The sequence below is a fragment of the Zalophus californianus genome, chromosome 1, assembly GCF_009762305.2.
Source record: "Zalophus californianus isolate mZalCal1 chromosome 1, mZalCal1.pri.v2, whole genome shotgun sequence".
Lineage (NCBI taxonomy): Eukaryota > Metazoa > Chordata > Mammalia > Carnivora > Otariidae > Zalophus > Zalophus californianus.
In genome coordinates this window covers 112,472,260-112,494,999 of record NC_045595.1, presented here as the reverse complement: position 1 = coordinate 112,494,999, position 22,740 = coordinate 112,472,260, and the positions used below count along the sequence as shown (strand labels likewise).

At 37.1% G+C, this 22,740-nt stretch overlaps 2 protein-coding genes across 3 annotated transcripts in view; one reads left to right on the top strand and one right to left on the bottom strand.

Moving 5' to 3' along the window:
• RARRES1 (retinoic acid receptor responder 1) overlaps window positions 1-2,567 on the top strand; it is a 47,899-nt gene extending 45,332 nt beyond the window's left edge. The window contains 2 exon segments of the mRNA XM_027586835.2: window positions 1,231-1,293; window positions 1,831-2,567. Of these exon segments, the coding sequence (XP_027442636.2) occupies window positions 1,231-1,293; window positions 1,831-1,980 (213 nt within the window). The 3' untranslated portion in view covers window positions 1,981-2,567.
• Window positions 2,568-14,715: 12,148 nt separating this feature from the next.
• Window positions 14,716-22,740, bottom strand: part of GFM1 (G elongation factor mitochondrial 1) — a 43,830-nt gene continuing 35,805 nt past the window's right edge. For both annotated transcript variants that reach the window (XM_027584595.2, XM_027584596.2), the window contains 4 exons: window positions 22,340-22,484; window positions 16,729-16,889; window positions 15,916-15,969; window positions 14,716-15,764 (listed from right to left, as the gene is read on the bottom strand). In XM_027584595.2, coding sequence (XP_027440396.1) covers window positions 15,633-15,764; window positions 15,916-15,969; window positions 16,729-16,889; window positions 22,340-22,484 — 492 coding nt within the window. In that variant the 3' untranslated portion in view covers window positions 14,716-15,632. The remainder of the gene's footprint in view (window positions 15,765-15,915; window positions 15,970-16,728; window positions 16,890-22,339; window positions 22,485-22,740) is intronic.

The window sequence follows — 22,740 nt, the reverse complement described above, 5'->3', positions numbered from 1 at the left end:
AAAGCATTGTTTCAACTCTTAAGAGTCAATACCAGACACTGTCAGCACCCCAAATTATCCTGTAGCAACCAGCCTGAGGCCTTACCCTGCCTGGAGGCGCCCCCCCCAACCGAGGGTGCATTATAGAAGCCTTCTTACCGACCTTATTATTTAGTCGAGTAGGAAGTCTACTTTGGATGGTATATATGAATAATTTAAGCCTGCTTACTCTCTACTAAAACCACACGGGTTCTGGTGGGGATCATGAGTAATAAAAGGGCACAAACAAAACACTTCTAGTCTGTCTCTAGGAAGATTAAAGTGCTGAGTTACTGGAAAATGTAACAGTAAATCATCAATTTGGATTATAAGGATTTGGCATTTGTGATAATTTGAACAGAAGCCAAGGAGATTATTTCTGAATAACATTAAAAATAATTACTACTTGGCAGAGCATGCATTGGTGAGGGCAGCCCAAGCCTGGGCTACTTTGCCAGGCCGGAGCATGCAGTGTCCCCTGCTGCAGTTTTGTAGGGTTGGTGTAAGGGTGCTTCCTCCTGGAGGAAGAATAATCTATAAAAACAAAAATGGAAAGGTTTCATAATGTTATTGAGGAAGGTCTTAATTAAATGGCACAGGGTTTACAAACATTATAATAACCCAAGTTTTTGTATTAAAAAATACGTAACACTCAGTGTATTTAGCAAAGTAGTTTATCAAATGGAGTTGGAAACCCATCATTTGTTTCAGGATTTCCTCTTTTTTGCCTAAAATCTAGGGACTGCTATGATTTCCTCCAGAAATGCTATTTTCAAAAACAGACTAAGAAGGCACTGTCCTGAAAAAAACACTTCAAGTTTATAAGTAAAACCAATTTTTAAACATATATATCAAGGCTAACATATTCAAATGGAGGTGCATAGACAGTATCTAGATTCCAAAGGTTGTCAAAAGATTCTCCCTGTTCCCACAGAACTTAGCCTCTACCAAAACCATACTTATTAGAGAGCAAAAGTGATGGAAAGATATTCAACTAGATTTTCATCTAACTCGGTGACAAAACAGTGAGAATCCATGACTTTCATATCTCAATGCAGGCTTCTACCAGAGGAACTGAGGCTCAAATTGAAGAGGCAGCAGGAGATTTCAAGGCACTCATCCAACCAGGAATTTAAGATATAAGCCTTCCAAACTCTGAACTAACATAAATCTACCCTATTTATTACACTCACTCTTTTTCTCTTTCTCTAGAAAACAAATGATGATGGAGTTGATTTTGATTATACCGTTCTACTCCATGAATTCTCGACACAGGTAAAACAAAATTGAATGTATGTTACACGGTGTTGGGGGGGCGGGGGCAGTAAAGTATGGTCCAAACTGAGAAGGCCCCTTGAGACCAAAAAGCAAAGCAGGCAGCTCCACATTTACAGAGAGTTTGATTCAGAGTAACTTGTTGCCAAGGGGGGTCGGCAGGCAGGGATCGAGGCACTGCGCAGCTCTTCTCTGCAAAGTCCAGACTGTTTATTCACAGATCTGATAGAACAAGGGGATGTGCAGTGGCCATTGTGGTGAGCTTAAGGGTCTGATATTTTAACAGACCTCATGGCACCATCTGTGCGGGGTTGGGGGGGATCTCTACTAGTGATCAAAACAAGCCTCCCTGCATTCGGCGCAGGGCACACATTACCTCCGAGGGGCCTGGAACATGTTCCCGAGGGAGGTCACTGCCGGGACGTGAACAAGACGGGGCCAGAGGCGGAGTCAGTATGGCCAGCACTCCTACAGTACAGAACTATGTTCACCAGAAATTTCTGCAGATCACAATATTTGAGAACTCTTATTTTCTAGGAAATCATTCCCTGTCGTATTCACTTGGTCTGGTACCCTGGTAAACCACTTAAAGTGAAGTACCACTGTCAAGAGCTACAGATGCCAGAAGAAGCCTCTGGAACTGAGGAAGGTTCAGCAGTGGCACCGACAGAGCTTAATAATTCCTGAAAAGAAAAAAGGATCTGCTTATACCAAATTATAAACAAAGTGACTATACTAAATAGCCTAAATAATTACTCTGGTAAAATAGGTAAGGTATAAGGTAGTCTAATATTTGAGAAAGCCTGCAATTACCATACTCAAAAATTACAAGATGCTTTAATTCTGGGAACATAAGCATACACTGAACTCTGCTCAGTGCTAAACAGTTTCCTCCATGGGTTTCTCAGGGTTTCAACCCTAAAATGTAAAAAACAGTTAGTGTATGCTGTAATTGGATCAATAAGTGTTTAGCAAAACAAAACAAAAATTAACGGTCTCACCTCTGTATTTCTCATTACTCTGAACGTAGTGCAACCAACCCTTTTCTATTGCTAAATTCCTTCTACCTAGGATGTAAAAAAGATAATATATCGCAATGAAAGCAAATTGTAGGGAACATGTTATCAGTTAAGAGGAACTTTACTACTTTTTATCATTCCAAGCTCTACTTTTAAATGTTTACATTTCTATATAAAATGTGTTCAGTATGTTTGTAGAGATTTGTATACATTTGCAAAATTTGTGCTAAACTGAATAAAATTAACTCAATATTGCTTAATTCAAATTTTATAAATATATAGTGCTTCATGGATAAAGCCAAGTGTCTGCAAATGGGATAGTGATGTAACTGAAATTCTAACAATTTGCACCCAGTAGTGCCCTAAATTAATTTATAAAAGTAAGCACAGTATGTACCATAATCAAATTCAGTAGAGTACCTCCCCAAGGCAGGAAGAAGTGATCCAGGAAACATGGCCATCATTTGCCTTTCAAAATTCGTATTTGTAGGGGAGGAATTCAAATTTTCTTCTACCCATCAAAGTTCTTCCATCTGGTCTAAGACTTTAATTGATATGAGACAGATTAACAGGAGGAAAAAAACCAGAGAGGCCTAATAATGCAGTTGAGACCCAAAGAAATGACCAAGGCAGGCAGTTTTTTATGCTTTATAAACAGAGTATAAATCTATAAGGAATTGGCAGGACAAATAAAACTTAACTTTGGGAGCCTCAATTAGTAAGGAATTCTAAACAGAATCTGGACTGAGGGAGTAAATTAATAACAAGTAACCAGGGTTGTCTGTGTAACCTTCTTAGCTCTTAAATTACGATGTCTCTTTACCGTGTGGTATAAAAAGGGTACCTTTTCACATGGGAGATTTATTTCCTGCTTTCAGGAAGACAGAAGGGGATATGAGTGTCCCTCTTGTATAGTCTGTCTCTTAAGTAACTTTTATTTAAAATAATCAATATGCCAAAGGGGACATTTTTGGGGTGGCCTGCCCTTGGCCTCTACAGTCCCTACCACTGAAGCTTTCCTGGAAGTTTCACATATTACAAACTGAGCTGTAGATTGTTCCTTCTTGTTGAATCTCTTAGTTCTGACAATAGGTCAATTCAGTTAAACTCATTTCAGGACATAGTAATGTAGGTGTCTTCTCAAAGTTAAGCCTATGGTTCAAATAATCAGATAAGAGGCATTTCTATGGAAATAAAAAAAACAATGGCTAAGGACTGGATCAAATTTATAAACCAGTTTCTGAGTACTGAGGGTAGATAGTCGAGAGGATTTCTAGATGCAGGGTTACAGCATCTTCAGATAGGTGCTTTTAGGGGTGGTGGTGGTGATCTGACAGGTTTTCTTTGTAGTTTGGGTATTTCTGGTGATCGTTTTGAGTGGCCCATAGAACAACAGGCATGAAGATTGTCTATAAATGAGCTGTTGTGATTTCTCTGAATTTTACACCAAGTTGTTCATATTCAGTTTGCAGGGCTTCAGGGAAAAGGCCAGTTTTAGTTCTCAAATGATTCCAAGTCAAAAGGATGGCAAAGAAATCAAAGACGTTCATTTGGAGAGTTGTAGCCAGGCATTGGAGGAAACAAAGAAATCAGGATCTAGTCCAGTTTATAATGAACTGTGTTAGAATCTAATATCCACAAAGGTGTGTTAGTGAAACAAATTTTTCTCTCTATAATCACCCTTATTTTTACCAAAGATAGCCAGATTAAGGCTAATCTGTTTGCAAAATAAATAGGAAACTTGGCCTGATTATTTTATATAAGTACAGCAAGAATAGTGATTGATCCTAAAGGCTCTTTTAAATCTGCTTTGCTTGAACTTTTTGTAAGGAATCTTCTGACTGAACTTTTAATAGCCTCTGAAGTTCAGAAGCCAAGCCAAATTACTTGCCATGAGACTTTGCCTACAATACTTATAGTTTAAAGGGGTTAATTCCTTTCTTCTTGAGGTCCCCAGAATATCCTGAAGTTCTTATACCCACAATGTAGTGACCATGCTTACTCACCTAGTAAGGCTGCTTGGAACCCTGTAAGCAAGACTTTCCAAAAGTCACCCTTAAGTTGTGTGGCCATGTCTGAGTCTATTCATGTCTCCCTCAAATACAATATTCCAGTGAAAACCGTGGTAATATAACCAGTGTTTCCAATTGTGTCCTGTTACAAGGAGAACAAATTTTTATTGAACTTATGCAAATAAAAAATTGTTATGAAAATGTAAGAATACTCACTGAAAGCTTTAGGAAGTCTGGAAAGATCAAGTAGAGAGAAAAAGGTAAAATATACCTTTGTGAACAAACTGAAATATTTATCAAATTGCTGTAAGTCATAGCATAAGAGAAAAACTTTCCCTTAAATCTGAAAAAAAAAATCAAAATATTAAAAAAATCATTAATGGGTAACAGAAATGTCACAGAAATTATAGTCATCCTCTTCAGTTCATTCAGTCCCATGTTACTAATTCTTGTTCTGCCTGAATCTAGTTTTTCCACTAGTTTCAGAAATTCTTACCCCGTTCAGTTTTATAATCAAGGTCATCAAAAGAAACCTGTACTCAGAGTTCCTTCCACGAGTCTCACTGAAGATGAAACACATCTGCACGGAAGCTTTTGTGAAAACATCTGAGTAAAAGTATATGTGTCTATAAATGATAAAAGACTTAAAAATGACCACAGTGATATAGCTGATTAGAATGAATTATAATGCAGTGGACAAGTAAATTTGGTTGTTTCTGTGACACATAAAACATTGAGATAACAACATACTAGGACATATCAGATTTCATACAATTTTCTAAACACTTAATAACTATACAAATATAACTTAAGAGGGTTTAGTATCACTTATTGCCAGTGCTTCCCATGTAATTGAACATAACAAGCCTAATTAGTGTAATATACCTCCCTTTGTATAAAGAGAACAAATCTTTTGAAATGTTCCGTTGGCCCTCTGGAATATTTCAGAGTGTGGTTAAAAGATTTCATTTTAGACTTTGAATTTGGCAGGTTTCTCAAAAAAATATCAAAACGTTTGAACATTTGATTAAATGGGCTCACAGATCATTCTGAAACAATACTTATCTATTTAACCAAAGTGAGAAAAGATTTCAAAAGCAAGTACAGAACGTTATATAGTTGTGAGCAAGAAGGCTCAGGATTTTTTGATAAAGACCCAACAGAGACAAAACAGCATCTTTGTGTTTCTAGGCAGATTACATGAAAGGTAAAGGAAAACTGTTTACAACTCTTATAAAAAGCAAATCAATAACCTAAGAAAATTTTTTCCTTTTAACAGAAAAAAAAAATTCTAATTTTGTACTAGTGTACAAATGATAAAACTCATTCTTAAATAAATTTAATCTTAGCCAGTAATGACCACAAATAAAATTCCTTTCCAAAGGCTCCTTTGCTATGAAGCTTCTACAACTTTTTTTACATTCAGATTTTGTCCTAAGTTTTCCCTCTTCAAATAATTAGCCTCACTTTAGGACAAAATTGTTTTCTTTTCCCTCAACAAAAATGTATTTTTTTATATCTCATACTTTTTCTTACCAAAAACCTGTATCTTACTTTCCTTGCATACAGAGTTGTTTCTCTTATTTCTAGTACATTTAATACCACATATTAGAATTCCTCACCCTTAGAAAATTTAATTTCTAGGGAAAACTAGTAAGCAATTGTGAATTACTGTTACACCAGTAATTTTTACACTGGCAAATTTATGAATGCATTTTATAATTTCTAGGAACATGAGTTTCTTCATAGTGTATGTAATCTTTTAATAAAGCACAAAACATGTTTACTAACAGACCGAAATTGATTTTTAGTTTCTCTGTAATAAGGAAGCCAAAAGTAGATAAACTTATGCTTAGTAATTAATGTTTCTTATTTTGTTTAATTTGGAAATGACCTAGATATTCAATGAATTCAACATAATTCATCACTTAAACTTAGCAAAACTTCAAAGTTTCAGGGTTACCAAAAAGATCTGGGGGAAACTGTTTAAAAAGTTGACCTAAAAATTTTTTTCTTATTTACATCTATTCAATTTACTTGTTCTTAACAAGTATGCTTGTCACCCATAAAAACTTCAAGAGATAGCAAAGTCAGTCATCCTCCCAAGCTATGATGATTATTTTTGTAAACATTTTGTAACATAGATAACATCAGCTTATTTGACTCTAAGTAAAACCACGCAGAATAAAAGTTTTAATTTTAATGCTGGTAACGTTAAAAACACGTCTATTTTAAACCAGCAACCTTAAATTAGCTTCAATACAGAATATTTTTTCAGATCATCTGTTTTTCAGAACTTGAAAAACATTTGGGTTAGTTTCTTTCTAAGAGTTTTAGAATGCCCAATCCTTACTAGGGCTTGCCTTCAAACCAACTAAATAGAGCTCTTTTACAAACTAATTTTGGCTAGATACATAGACAGACATACAGACAGACAGATACAAACAAAAATCTTATAGCTTTTATTTTTACTAGTATTTGTGGTGAGGACATTATAGGCCTGATTTCCAACCTCTTTTTTGTTTTGATGATGAGAAACTTCTTTAAATTTGTATTTCAAAGAATGGCTTTTAGGTCCCAGAGAAGATGGGGGTAGAACATTTACATCACAAAGACACAGAGGAAGAATCCAAGTTTTCTTCGAGGTGAACTTTTTGGGACATACTGGGTCTTATCAGAGGTGCTAGTCTGGGCATAACAGCACTTTTAGCAGTCTGTATTTCAAAAAGCCTCTTTTCTCTTTTTAAAATACCATCTCAGGTGAAATAAAACCAAAAATAAAGTATTGGGACTATATCAAAATAAAAAACTTCTGCAGAGCAAAGGAAACAACATAAAAAGACATAAAAACATAAAAGACAAAATACTGAATGGAAGAAGATATTTGCAAATGACACATCTGGTAAGCGGTTAGTATCCAAAATCTATAAAAAAACCTGCTACAACTCAACACCCAAAAGCCAAATAATCCAATTAAAAATGGGCAGAAGACATGCACAGACATTTCTCCAAAAAAGATATCCAGGGGTGCTTGCGTGGCTCAGTTGGTTAAACATCTGCCTTCGGCTCAGGTCATGGTCCCAGGGTCCCGGGATCGAGCCCTGCATCGGGCTCCCTGCTCAGCAGGAAGCCTGCTTCTCCCTCTCCCACTCCCCCTGCTTGTGTTCCTGCTCTCGCTGTGTCTCTCTTCGTCAAATAAATAAATAAAAATCTTTAAAAAAAAAAAAGACATCCAGATGGCCAACAGACACATGAAAAGATGCTCAACATCACTCATCATCAGGGAAATGCAACTCAAAACTGCAATGACATATCACCTCACATCAGTCAGAATGGCTAAAATCAGTAACACAAGAAACAACACATGTTGGAGAGGTTGTGGCAAAAAAGGTTGTGCACTGTTGGTGGGAATGCAAACTGGTGCAGCCACTATGGAACAGTATGGAGTTTCCTCAAAAAGTTAAACAGCAGAGCTACCCTTTGACCCAGCAATTGTACTACTGGGTATTTACCCAAAAAAATATAAAAACACTAATTCAAAAGGATACATGTACCCCTATGTTTATTGCAGCATATTTACAATAGCCAAATTATGGAAGCAGCCCAAGTGTCCATCCACAGATAAATGGATAAAGAAGATGTACATATACACAATGGAATATCATTTAGCCACAAAAAAGAACGGAATCTGCCATTTGCAACAACATGGATGGAGCTAGAGTGTATTATGCTACATGAAATCAGAGAAAGACAAATACCGTATGATTTCACTCATGTGGAAACAAAACAAAGGAAAAAATAGTCAAACCAAAAAAGAGACTCTAGTCAAAAAACAAGTGGTTACCAGAGGGCAGGTGGGTGGGAAGATGGGTGAAATATGTGAAGGGAATTAAGAGTACACTTATGGGGCACCTGGGTGTCTCAGTCTATTAAAGGACCAACTCTTGATTTCAGCTCAGGTCATGACCTCAGGGTTGTGAGATCCAGCCCCTTGTCAGGCTCTACCCTCAGTGGGTAGTCTGCTTCTCTTTCTCTCTCTTCCTCTGCCCCTCCCCCCACTCATGCTCTCTAAAATAATCTTTAAAAAAAAAGTCCACTTATCATAATGAGCACTGAGTATTGTATATAATTGTTGAATCACTATATTGTATCCTGAAACTAATATAACCCTGTATGTTAACTATACTGGAATCAAAATTTAAAACTTAATTAAAAAAAAAGTGGGCTTGAAAGACTTCTAGAGTTGCATTTCTGGTTTTGTAACACTCTGTAAGACAAAGACAGTTGTTTCCAATTTCCCCAAAGAAATGGATTATAGACTGAATATTTATAGATTGCTTTGCCTTTTTAATGAAACTTATTTTTTTAAAGATGATTTATTTTAGAGAGAGCGTAAGAAGAGCGGCAGAGGGAGGGGGAGAGGGGGAGAGAGAGACAGAAACAGACTCCACACTGAGGGTGGAGCCTTGTGATGCAGGGCTCAACACACGGCTCGATCCCACGAAGGTGAGATCATGACCTGACACTCAACCGACTGAGCTACCCAGGCACTCCAAAAACTTTTATTTTTTTATATCAGGGAGATTTTCAACTAAAAAAGGAATCAAAAGATTTATGCCTTTGTAAAATCTATATCAAGCATTTTAACAAAAGTCTTCTTTTCTGAGTACAGAATTTAAACTTGGCTTCCATTAGTGCCTGAATATTGGCCTTCCCCGGTTCATTTGTAGGAGGGCTAGGAGACATTTTGGTCTTGTTTTCGCTCTGTGAAGGGAGGGTTTCTCCAGGGGCCTGTCTGGCCAAATAACCATAGTATCATCATGGGTGGAAGAACTCACCTTAGCAGCCAATCAAGGTCTCTGTGAGTAGGCCTGGGAATAGCCAATAAGCTAATTCTTCTCTGAATTTGGTGGGATCTTCTGAAAGTGGAGGAAAAAAGGCTTTTCAATTCAGAAGATCTGCTGTTCAGGAGACATGGGTTTTGCAGTGGCGGAGTCTAGGACACATCTACGAAGGTACTGCCCACAAATTCCTGAAGCTGAAAGGGCCTGATTACAGCAAAGCAGGCCCTACTGCCTTCCCAGGTGCTTCTGCTACATGCACTTTCTGGTTTTCAGAATGTACGTGACTAGCCTGAGTAACCTGTCTACTTTGAACTGAGAGATTAGACCAGAGTGTTCTCTGTAAATCTTCCAGGGAAAGTTAAAATAGGCAGATGGGGCCGGATTTTAAGAAGGAATTTATGTTAGATGTGGACATTAATGTCTTAGGTTTTTTTTTTTTTCATCTCATTCGGGGCATCCCTAAGTTTAGTGATTATACTAATCAGACAATTGAGAGCTCTCCATAAATGTTTCCTTGCAAATACAGCCAATTTGAAGGACCCCTCTTCCAGCCACTGACAAGTAGGATCTTATTAATTCCAGTAGCAGCTCAAACCAGTAAGCCCTTTGATGGTGTAATCCAAGACGCAAGAGGTGTCCCAAGAGAGAGGCAAGATAGTGTAGCTCCTATCATACAAAAGTTTCCCTCCAAAGATTGTCTAAGCAAGCAATGGACTTTGTTGCATAGGCCATAAGGATGGTGTAGCGAAAACGGTGTTGTCAGTCTCCCACAAAAATGAGTAGACCTGCTCATCTGTGACAGCGGCCAGACACTACCAGACTGGGACTTTCCAACACTAACAAGCAATGAAGGATGAGATGACGAAGGCCCCTTACGGGCGAGGACCTTTTATGACAAACTCCCTTGAGAACTGGCATGCCCAGATGAAGCGGGCTGCTTGTAACCGCAGGTCTTGGAACCCCAGTCTATTTGGCCATCAAGTTGCACACCAGTAAGTGTACCGTCCAGAAGGTGAAGACCAGAGAGAATATTCTTACTGATCACAAAGCCAAGCTCTTAGGACATATGACAAGATGAAAGGAAAAATCTCATCTGGTTTTTCTGATGTACACATTAACAGCTTTAGCTATGTGCTGGGTCTCTCAGAGCCAAACTGATTAATAACTAGGAGGGATGTGCCGTGGGTTACAGATGACCTATTGTTAATCTAACCTGTTCTGTGACCAACTTATCCTAACACGGGAGTCACTGAGTTAAGCAGTAAGCAGTCTAATAGCTTTTACCCATGCCCACCAGTTTTGAGGCTCTGGCTTCCAAGATTTCCCATGGCAACAACCTTTACCTCATGTGTACATTAACTCACAGTAAAGTTTGTCTGAGCAGACACCAGTCTGATGACAGCCATTAATTCATCAGTCTGTGAGGCTGGCTCAAACAGTGGGCTTCTAGAGCCCATGCCTGCTTTCTGCCCCATGGAAATTCCTTTTTATGACAAACGACACAAAACACAGAGACAAAGGAAAACAAAGACCATCTCTAGGAGGAAATGGATCACTAACAGTACTCAACCACATTTTTACCAAGATTTGCTAAGTCCAATGTATTAGTTCCACAAGATTGTCTCTTGCTAATCTAAATTTAGAGAGAGAAAAAAAAATGATTCTCATTACTCTCACTCCACCAGATTCTGCAGAGATTCTGGGAGGCAGACATGGAAAGAAATCTTACCTTCTGCTGGTTGTATGTCAGATGTCCCAATATCTTAAAACTGCAGAATCTTCGGAGTAACTATCCCATGGAAGCTGATCCTGCAAATATGCCAACTATAGGGGAGGAATCTAAATTTCATTCTACCCATCAAGGTTCTTCCAGCTAGTCTAAGAATTAAATTGATAGGTGACAGATTAACAGGAGAAAAAAGTTTTATTATGTGTGCAGAGAGGTCCAATAATGCAACTGACACCTTAAAAAATGGGTAGTTTTTATACTTTAAAGATTTTATTTGAGAGAGAGAGAATGAGAGAGAGCACGAGAGGGAAGAGGGTCCAGACTCCCTGCTGAGCAGGGAGCCCAATGTGGGACTCGATCCCAGGACTCCAGGATCATGACCTGAGCCAAAGGCAGTCGCTTAACCAACTGAGCCATCCAGGCGCCCAGTCTTTATACTTTACAGACAGAGACAATCTGTGAGGCATTGACAGGACAAAGAAAACTTAACTTTGATTAACCTTCAATTAGTAAAGAATTCTAAGTCAGTAACAAGTTACAAGGTTGTTTATATAGCTTTCTTGGCTCTTAAGTTTCCTATCTCTGATAATAAGGATGTTTCTTTACCTTGTGGTACAGAGAGGGTGCCTTTTCACGTCGGAGATTCATTTCCTGCTTTCAGGGGGCATAGAGGGTGTGATCCAGGTGTCCTTGTGCAGTCTTCTCTCTTATGCAACTTATTTAAAATAATCAATATACCGAAGTGGGACATTTTGGGGTGGCCTGCCCTTGGCCTCTACACATTTAAAGGAATGCTTATGTCAGTGTCTCAAAACCGTTAACCAGGACCCTTGGGCAGTAACTGGTTAGGAAGCATCAGCCTCAAAATATCCCAAAATATTACTCTTAAGTCTATACTGTAAGAAAATTAGAAAAGTTTATACTGAAGAGAAAAATTTTACAGACATGGACTATCACAAAATAAAAATGAACAGATACTTTTTAGATCTAGTTCATATATTTTTTTATTTAAAGCCCTTTGTTTCATCTTCCCAATATCCCCCTGATTTAAAGAACTGTTAAGTATCCTGAAGCACTGGAACCAATCATTTAAATGAAACACCAGATCTCCCACCTACGTAATAATGCAAGGAAATACTTTTTCTAAAATATCTATCTACAATGACTAAATTATGTCAAAACCAAGCAATAAGCTCCTCTAAAGGAAGTTCTCTAAATAATCTTCAAAAAAGGTGCCAAGAGCATTATAGTAATAATGTCAATGTCCTGTGATCTTTAATCAACTTTTTAGTATCACATTAAGGGCTAGAAAAGGGTTTCAGCTTTCTACTGTCACTTATCTCAAAGTCCTCTTCCTCATGAAAGCATTTTTTAATTAATGAGATTAGGCTCACAAATATGACCATTATTCAATTTACAGATTTATTTCAGTACAATAGATCATGAAGAGGAATTCTACACATAGACAACACACAATTGTCTAAATTTATAAAACTCCCAAAAGTTAAGCCAAATATTTCTCACTAATATCACAATTAGAACATCTTCTCTAGCACAAACTCTAAAATTGCTGACCTGATTTTACTAATATTGATTTTGCCAGCTAACAGCAGAGAAAAATTACTTCATCATCCTTGACATAAAATGAAAACTCTAAATTCCCTAAGTCTTCTTTTCATTAGGAGCCTAAATTCTTCTGAACCACTGAGCCAGTGGCAGATATATATATCACATTTATCTTCCTAATCACTAGAACTTTCAAAATTTTAAGACCTACAAAATAATACCAGGATTTTGTCTGCATCCCATTGCCTTCTATTCTGTTTCATTTTTCCTACCTGAATTATGAATTGTTAGAAATTAAACAAATTCTTCTCAAAGTCATTTGGAAGTTTCTGTATTTGCCCTTGAATGATAGTTCTTCATGAAATGAGTTTATTCCACCAATTTCTCTCAGCCTAGAAAATTCTATGACCTGTTCTGTGACCTTGCCTAGCTTTCTAAGTGCTACAACCACCTAACTTGCTGCCTGGCACTTATTTGCATGGATAAACGAATAAATGAATGCTCACAATAAACTGTAAATACAAAAAACTGTTTCAAGGGTGCATTCCAGTGTTATTTATTTGAAGACCCTTTAAGCAGCAATTAAAGCTCTCATTCACCAATTCCAGTTTTAGCAATGCAAACAGTTGTCTTCTTACAAAGGGATATACTTCTACATGGTCACAATTTACTACTACCTTGTGGCTGCCTAGTTTCATTGGCATCAATTTTAAAACTCATCCAGATTTGAAAAATATTAAAATATGAAAAATCCTAACACTTCAGGATTTAATTTTGATGATTTTACAACTAAATAATCTAAGAGTGAGCAGGGAGGAAAAGGAATAGACAGAAAATTGACCCTATTTCTTTAAAGACAAAGTTGTCAAACTAAGAACCTATATAGCCCAACTGTAACATCACACAAGAGAAAATGAAAAATATGACACAAAAAAATCTTCCACTTGGAGGTGCAGGGAATACTGCTCTTTAAACTTTGGAGGTGCAGGGAATACTGCTCTTTAAACTTTCCTGTATATTAGAATCAAGTGGAAAACTTTTGATCTTGATCCAAAGAATCCAAGCATCTAGAGACAGGACTGGGCAATTCTTTTTAAAGTTCCCCATGTGGTTTTTAAAGTGCTGCCAGAATTACTGGGTTGGGAATCACTGCAATACTGCCTAGTGCTGTTACTTTTCTCCAACACAATACTGTCTTTCTTTAAATTAGCCAACAATTATCCTTCGTAAGAGTAACATAAAAAAAATCCTCATTTATGAATGTTCTCATTAATTTTTTCCTTGCTACAGACGTTGGTTTCTATGTGGTCTTTACCAATTATAACCAAACTAATTAGCAAGAGATGGCAAGAGATGCAGGCTCTGGTCCTAGATCTATCCCTGTGTCAACCATACTCTTGTTACTCCCACCAGCCAGGCCTGTGTTTTTGCCTATGAAATGCCAGTGTTGGATTAAATATCTAGGTTTTTTTCTGATGCTCTATCTTTATAACTAGAGTATTTAACAAGTTAAAAACACATCAAAACTTATCCATCTTAGTTCCAATATTCCTAACTGTTGGCAATAGCCAGAGAAACTATACTAAATTCTGGAAGGTATTTCCTCATCAGGAACAATTTTCAAAGTCATTGTCAATAGCATGAGATGCTGATGAAACGAAACAGCCAATATTATTCAGGCTTGATGCTACTATAGCAACAGACATATTCATGGGGGAAATGGATGTGGTTTCATGAATACAACTAATTATCAACTTGAAAATTTAACAAGCTGTGTGGTCTTGGACAAGTTATTTACCTTCTCCGTGCTTTTGCTTCTTCTATTTCAAAATGGTAAATGGAGTGGCTAATAGTTCCCACTTTCATAGAGTTGTGACAACGAAATTAAATGCACTTAAAGCACTTAGCAGATACTTTGAAAACATGCTCAATACTTCAAAAAATCTTTTAATAGAAAGCTTAAGTTATAAAGCCAAACCTATAATCAAGAAAAAGAAAGGAATTTAAAACTGTTATTTTATCTCTATTACCCACTAAGAGAAAGGACCAGGAAATGCCCCTCCCATCAGATGATTTGGGGATGAAGTAATCCTAAACAATATGGTACTACCGTCCAGGAAAGTCCAACCTATTCTAGAAACAGAAACTTAACATTTGTTCTTTCACAGTGTCAATGAATACAATATATGATAAATTCCAACAGACTCAAATTCAACTGGAGTTTACCAGGTGGATGAAACTGACCAGGCAGCAACTATGTAAATTATGTTTTATTATTCAGAGTTGCAGAAACATTAAAATGAACATAGGTAAGAACAGCAGTATGCAAGGATCTGCTTTTCATTTTAAAATGTCCACAAGAAACATAAAAATAGGCATTTACAAATTTGCAGAAGCCACAAATTGAAGCAATCACCTATATATAAAACAGCTAGAAATTCACTAGCCATATTACATAATATTCCAATGAAGAATCCGAAAAATGTTCTCTATCAAGAACATATGAAATCCACTCTTCAAGAACAAAGTCTTGTTCAAGTATGTGTTGGTGGCACCGTGGTGAGCATAGCTGCCTTCCACAAAACCTGCTCATTAAAAGAGGACACTCCTAAGAAGTGTCATGATATAAGCAATTCACTTTCAAATTACTGTTCAGCAAAACAATAATTTAAAAAAAAATTTAAATATAGAGGTATGAGACAAAGACAGATAAAGCAAGTATGACAAAATAAATTATCATGTGATGAACAAATTGTTAACAAGATTGTTCATTATTGAGTCTAGATGGAAGGTATAGGCCTGTTCTCTGTACTGCCTTTTTTCAGCTTTTCTATATGCTGAAAATTCTTAGCATCTAAGATATTCGGAAAGGAAATTTACATACCATTCTACGCTTAGAAGTATAACTGAAATCCATCTCTTCTTCCCTTAGATATTAAATATATTTCAGTAATAGTCATATTTTATTTGATGTTTTTCAATGAACTATAAAACCAATCCACAGAGTTGGGATATACATAGAATTATCTTTGAATATGACAGAAGCTCCTGAATATAATAGGAAGGGCTTCTAAAATTTGTTTCAGCCTGAATTCATTCCACCAGAATCCATTAAAGTATATAAATCTCGCAGATTCAGTTACAGCTAGTCAACTTAAAGTGAGGGAAGTTAGTTCTTGGCTTTTCCCTTTTTTACAGGAAGTTGACCTGTAGCTTCTAAGTACTTATTGATGAGGTCTTCTTGTGTGGACGGTGAACAGGGCTGGTATCTGCAGTACTCCATTGTGTATTCTCCCTTTCCCTAAGGAGTTAAAAAACAACACAGATTTTGTTTGTTTGTTTTGGTACATCTACCAAGGAAAAGTCCTGCAAAGGCAGGATTTCACATATTTGAGCACTGTGTAGGGCATTTTCTTAAAGAGCACTTGAATAAAGTTTAAACATCTGCTTACCTCTGTGCATGACCTAAGTTCAGTGGAATAACCAAACATATCGTTTAGAGGGACCTGCAAACAAACACAGAGGATATTTTAGTATTGCTTATTGAAAAATATTTGAGAAAGTACAGAAAAGCCTTAGGCATTTAATTCCTTTAGTCTTAAGTTTCTACTAACTACTCTTGATTTAAGAGAATTAAAAGCCAGAGAAGTATATTTTTGCTTTACTGAATATCTTATTTAAAAATAATTTAATGTGACAGTCACAACCAGAAACCAAATCTTTGTTTCACAGGGTGGACACCCCTGACGGCCTTCCCCGCCGCCCCGTACCTACTCCACACTCTGGCTGAAGCTCAAAAATGGACAAGTGGTTCTTCTGTGAGAATGTTAATACAACTTTCCTCTGGACACCTCAATAATATGCTGATAGTAGTGTCTTCTAGGAGGCCTTATGTAATGTGACAGACACTTTCTCCCACGAGATTTAAGTACAGGCAATGGAACTCAACGTTATCCAGTAAATCAGAGATAACATGATAAAGCAGCTATACAAAGGAAACTTATAACAAGAAAGAAAGATAACTTTTATACATCTAAGAAAATGACATATTCACAAAGGCCCACATAAATCTTATTTTTAGCTTTTGCATTTAAGAGTTGCTCTGGCAGCAAATTATAGAAATTGCCAGGAATACAACACTTGAATAGCTAGGAAAATGTATCAATTTGCTCTACACTCTCCAAAACACACTCTCCAAAAACAAAAACTCTCATTTCCGTCTGTGGTTACTAAAAGCAAGATTGTCAGTGACCAATAGTACTTACATCCGCATACAGTGTAAAATAGTCCTCAATCCCATCTTGTCCTGTGATTACCCCATGGCGCCGATTAATTCCCGCAACCACAGGTCCATGAAATTCATTTGGGGCTATAACTTCCACAGACATAATAGGTTCAAGAATACATAATGTTCCATTTGCCAAAGCTGGGTTAAAAAAAAAGACACAAACCAGTTTATTAATCTTTATACAAATGGGAAATCTTCCTTACCCAGATATACAAAAGGGAGAGTGCTCTCCAAGGGTACACACATGAGTGATGAGGTTAAAGTACTTGCCCTGGACTTTTTTTTCTGGTAGCAGTAATAGTCACTCTCCTAAATGGAAATTCCAATAAGACGACACATGATTACAGTATTAATATTTCTATCACTGTATTTTTATCCTTAAACATTACTAAGCTGTGGAGAATATAAAACGGGTCTTCAAGCAACATTCAGTCAGGTTCTTTACCATCTAAATTATCCAGTTGAGGGCTACTCATTCTCCCTCTCTGAATACTTTGACGAGTAAGGACACTCACTGTTAAGTCTTTGACCAGGTAAACCAGTTATTTCTGGTTGATCCCTAGAAGATGGTTATTTTTAACTCTAAGAGAATAACTTTTATCATATATTTGGAGACAATAATCAAGTCACACTTGAGTTCTGTCTTTCCTTTTCTAGGCTAAGCAATTTCAACACCTGATTGAGAATCAGAAGACCAAGTTTCTAGTTTCCGCTCTGACCCTAACAAGTTATATATGCCTTTTAGAAAAAACAAAATGTGTCCAGCCCTCAAGTTTCTTCACCTACAAAATAAAGACACTGGATGTGAAGAGACATCTAAGCACTAAAACGTGTGTCCAAACATTTTTAACCCCCTTAATACATAACCAGAACACTTCTTATTGTGACAAATGCTGACTGAGGGTTATATTTAACAATGTGGAGAGAAGAGAATAACATTTCAAACATTCATATTTAATTTGTATGAGAGTGTGGAATAATATTTCAGCCTCAGAGTGGATGTATTATCTCTAAATAAAGATTTTAAGCAAAACAGAGAAAAGATGACAAAGAAAATATTGTTTTAAGATAATCACAGCTTTCCAGGCATCAATTTGTTTATAATGAATTAATCGGCAATCATTCTTGTATATTCCTTAAAACACTTCTCTTAAAGACACTATTAGCTTAAGTGCAATAATTAAAGAACAGCAATTTAATATGCTTGGATTTCTTTGAAATACTTTCTAATTCAAATCATAGCTCATACCTTTGACTAATTAGTCCCAGTGAGTGAATTCTGTTCTAAAAAGAGAAAGAACTGAACTTTGCAGACTCCTAAGCTTTCTCAGTTAAGCCCCGAAGAACCCTGCACAGACATCTAAAGCAGCAGACTAACAATTCCGGACTGTAGGAACAGCTCCATTTCTTGTAATGTCGTGGGTTATCACAATACCAGAGCTTCCCTGGCTCTAAATAAATGCAATCAATGAGGAAGACACCCAGAAAGACAGACACGAGCACACATATTAAGATTTAGTACACATTACCCAGTGTTTTCAATAGGTCAGTAATATAAAAGAGCTAGACTGTGAAAGGGTCATATTTTAAAGGGAAGAAAGGGCCAGGTATACAGTGCCCATCACTTTTTTAGTATATGTGCTGCCGAAGCGAGCACAACAGTGCCCATCACTTAACTGCTGAGGATGTCCTGTCCAGTTCTCAGTTTCATATTCTCTCAACCTGCTCCTTTCCTTTCAACTCCCTCCTTCCCCCTAAATTCACCTCCTGACTCACTTCCGAAGAATCGTGTCCTTACCCATGCCTTCTCCTAACCCACCGTGACAAGACTCTGGAGAGGATTCTCCCTGCCCTATTCGACAGTCACATGGCAGCCCACTCCTAAAAGCTAAGTTTCCTTAAACAGATCCATGTGGTCTATGGCTTTTCAAGATAGCAAGTAAAAATACCAACATCATCACAGGTACTTTTAAGCCTGAAGTGATGAGAAGAGGTGGTAATATTTTTATTTCAGGCCACTAGGAATAATGTTGATAACACCAGGCCAGGTGTTGAAGAGGTCATCTGAGGTGGTGTTCAAGGGCTAGGACTCTGGGCTGGGTTTAACTCTCAGCTCCACCACTATCATGTAATCTTGAGCCATTCAATTAACTACTCTGAGTCCTGATTTCCTCAACTATAGGGTCATTTTGAACATAAGATATGATAATTCATGTACTCAGCATAATACACAGCACATAGTGATCAACAGATGTTATTATGAGCACTCTGAGACAAGAAGTTGGTAATGGTGGCATGGCACAGCACCGGGTCGAAGGTAATACGAAGAAAAGAATGGCTAGCACTCACTGCCCAAGTATGCACGTGCGAGTGTTTTCAAATACATTCTTAGATTTAATTTTACATTCTCCCATATAATATTATGGAATTACTATCTCCAAGCAGCTTGGGGGAAATTCCTATGATTTGCACATTTCCACAAAGTATGGAGCAGAGCTGGGATTTGATCTCCAAGCCCATCACATAATGGGGCAGAGATCAAAGACGGAGTGCTGTCAAGTTAAATGAGCTACCCTTTACTTCTAGGCCTTTATTTCTCTTATGGAATGGCTACAAGTTTGAGGTTTCTGGGGAGACCAAGCACAGTGCTCTAAAACCTGGCCACAGAAAACGATGGCAATGGTCACATTCGTAAGGTGAAACATGCCCAAACAGAACATTCAATTCTAGATTCAGTTTTAGTTACATCACTGATTAATCTCAGGGACAAAGTTTAAACTGACCCAACACAGTTCCAGTTTTCATTTTTTTAATGAAAAAATGAGAATCTGAACTATTTTTCTCCCAATTTTGATAACAGAGAATGGCTCTTAAGTCTAAACTATTCTGATACTGGACTCATTTATCAACATTTTCACCCCAAAACTCTAAAACAGCATTAAATAGAGGTTTATGCATGAAAAGCTGATTTTCTTACTGAACTAAGAAAAGCTTCCTTTCACCCTATACACTTCTGTCTTTCAATCTTGGATGACTGAATAACAGATGAAGAAACAGCAAAGTAATTCATTTTTCATGCTAGCACCCTATTTTGTCCATGTTTATCTGGCAAAAAAAAAAAAAAAAAAAAATTCTCAACTACTATCTAGTGTTTTTCCTTTGCACACCCACCAGGCAGTTAATCATACTTAATGTCTGTACACTTAAATAATTAAAAAGTAAATGGCACATATTCACCTGTTAATATTCGTAGATATACAGACTGTTTTCATGGAATCATATGTGTAAATTATGGGCATATACATCTACATTTAATTATATTTCATACAGGAGCAACTAAAAAAGATGATGAGGCTTTTTGTTAACTGACAACCATACCAATTATCTGGCTTTGTGTAAACTCTATCTCCAGGAAAGCTACTAATTTCCAGTCAAGAACCAGATAGAACAATTGGTGATTTCTAATTCAGCTGTGCTTGTAGAAAGTATCATAATATACGTATATAAAATCATCACATGTACACTTAAAATATCTCACAATTTTGTCAGTTACACTGCAATAGAGCTTTAAAAAAAGGTACAAAAGTGATTACAACTAATTTGTTTAGTTTAAGATTTACTGAAGTGGTAAACACCCTAAAGGGCAAAAGAGGCACGTGTTTTAATGTGAATCATGCCTAAGAAAATCTTATTTCCTTTGTGACTTAATTTCCCTTTTTGCTATTAACACAATCTTCAGATTATGACAAAATTTCCAGATCACAGATTTCAACTGCGTTTTTAACAGAGAGCTGGCATAAAGAAAATGAAGGATTTTCTCTCCCTTTCACAACTGAGAAACTAAAACACAAATTACTAACGGTTGCCATTAGTTTAAGTAATAAAAGGAATTAGCAACCTGGTCAAGAAATGAGCAACCTTTTCCAACCATTGCCCCACACCTGATGACAGATGCAAACAGAAAAACAACACGAAGTCCAAAATTCATAGAGAATCAATAAAATCGTGATTCACAGAATGCTTAAAAGATATGATTTATCTAATTTTTACTGTCCATTTTGACCCTCTCTTTGAGAAAAATGTTTCTGAAATGTTTTATAAGTCATAATTCTTTTTTTCTTCATAATATAATTCTCCTGTGTGAAGATACTTATGGACATTATTAGTAATGAATATGGAAGAGATGACAAAGAGAATACATTTTCTGGGTTCAGGACACAAGTTTCAAGTTCCTTTGTTGGACAACCCTGATGTCAAATTGCTGTGTTATTTGCTTTTCTCTTTTAAAAGCAATGAATCACATATACTTGCAATTGTTTAGGTTTCTGGTTCATCAGGGTCAGGGTTTTAATACATCGGTTATTCTGTGTAGAAAAGGTTGACAATTCCAGCAGTTTAGCAAGGGGTCTGCGCTGTAAATAAAGTTTACTGAGTTCCTTCAAAATATGTTGCCATCCTCAAAATGCCTGAAAGCCTACAATGTCATACATTACAAAAATTACTTACAAACTTATGGATTTCCTGGCATCTGAATAAGTCACTAAAAATAGCATGACTGTAATGCTTCTATAAAACATTTCTTAGTACTCCAAGCACATCTAACTTCATTAAAAACACAACAGACAAAATATGGAAAGAGCCCAGATGTCCTTTGACAGACGAATGGATAAAGATGTGGCATACACACACACACAACACACACACACGAATATTAGTCATCAGAAAGAATGAAATCTTGCCATTTGCAACGACGTGGATGGAACTAGAGGGTATTATGCTAAGTGAAGTAAGTCAGAGAAAGACAAATATATGATTTCACTCGTGGAATTTAAGAAACAAAACAGACTGGGCGCCTGGGTGGCTCAGTTGGTTAAGCGACTGCCTTCGGCTCAGGTCATGATCCTGGAGTCCCTGGATTGAGTCCCACATCGGGCTCCCTGCTCAGCAGGGAGTCTGCTTCTCCCTCTGACCCTCTTCCCTCTCGTGCTCTCTATTTCTCATTCTCTCTCTCTCAAATAAATAAAATCTTTAAAAAAAACAAAACAAAACAAAACAGATGAACACAGAAGGGGGTGGAAATAAAATAAGGAGAAATCGGAGAGGGAGATAAACCGTAAGAGACTTAACTATAGGAAACAAACTGAGGGTTGCTGGAGGGGAGGTCCCTGGGGGGACAGGGTAACTGGGTGATGGACATTAAGGAGGGCACTTGAAGTGAGCACTGAGTGTTACATGCAACTGATGAATCACTAAACTCTACCTCTGAAACTAAAAATGCACTATATGCTAATTAATTGATTTTAAAAAAAAAGCAAAAAAAACCAGAACTTACAGATTATCTATAAATTTAAGCATATGAAAAATACTAGATAATTTAGGACACAAGGTAGTTTGTAAGAAAGAGAACACAGTAATCTACCCTCACTTCAATTCTATAAATATTTGCCTAAAACCTGCCATGTTCCCTGGTGGGCTGCCTAATACTCTGGGGGGACAAGACTAAAACAGTGCAGTTGCATTCTGAGTCTCTGATGGTCTATCAGGGAAAACAGACACAGTGTTGCAGCAAGTCCCAGGACTCAGAATACCTTGTTTAAGAGCACCTTCTCCCGCGCGGATGAAAGAGATTTCGTTGGAATCCACCATGTGGTGCGCCCCATCTTGCAGGACAAACCGGAGCCCAGAGAGCTTGTGACCAGAAAGAGGGCCTTTCTCACAGGCATCCAAAAACCCCTGTTAATGAATAAACACAACTTCTGGAGTCAGTGGATTTCACTTGCACATGAATTATGAAGAATACTCACACATTTATACTGTTCAGAAGTTAAGCATTTTTATGAATACTACATTTCACCCCTCAAAAAAAAAGTTTTAAAAAGTTGAACAGCTTAACTACCTAAATTTTATTATTGTGGCATCTAGATGAAGAATCCCTTGGAAAAGCATATCACTTAAAGATGTGAGCTGGTGGGCACCTGGGTGGCTCAGT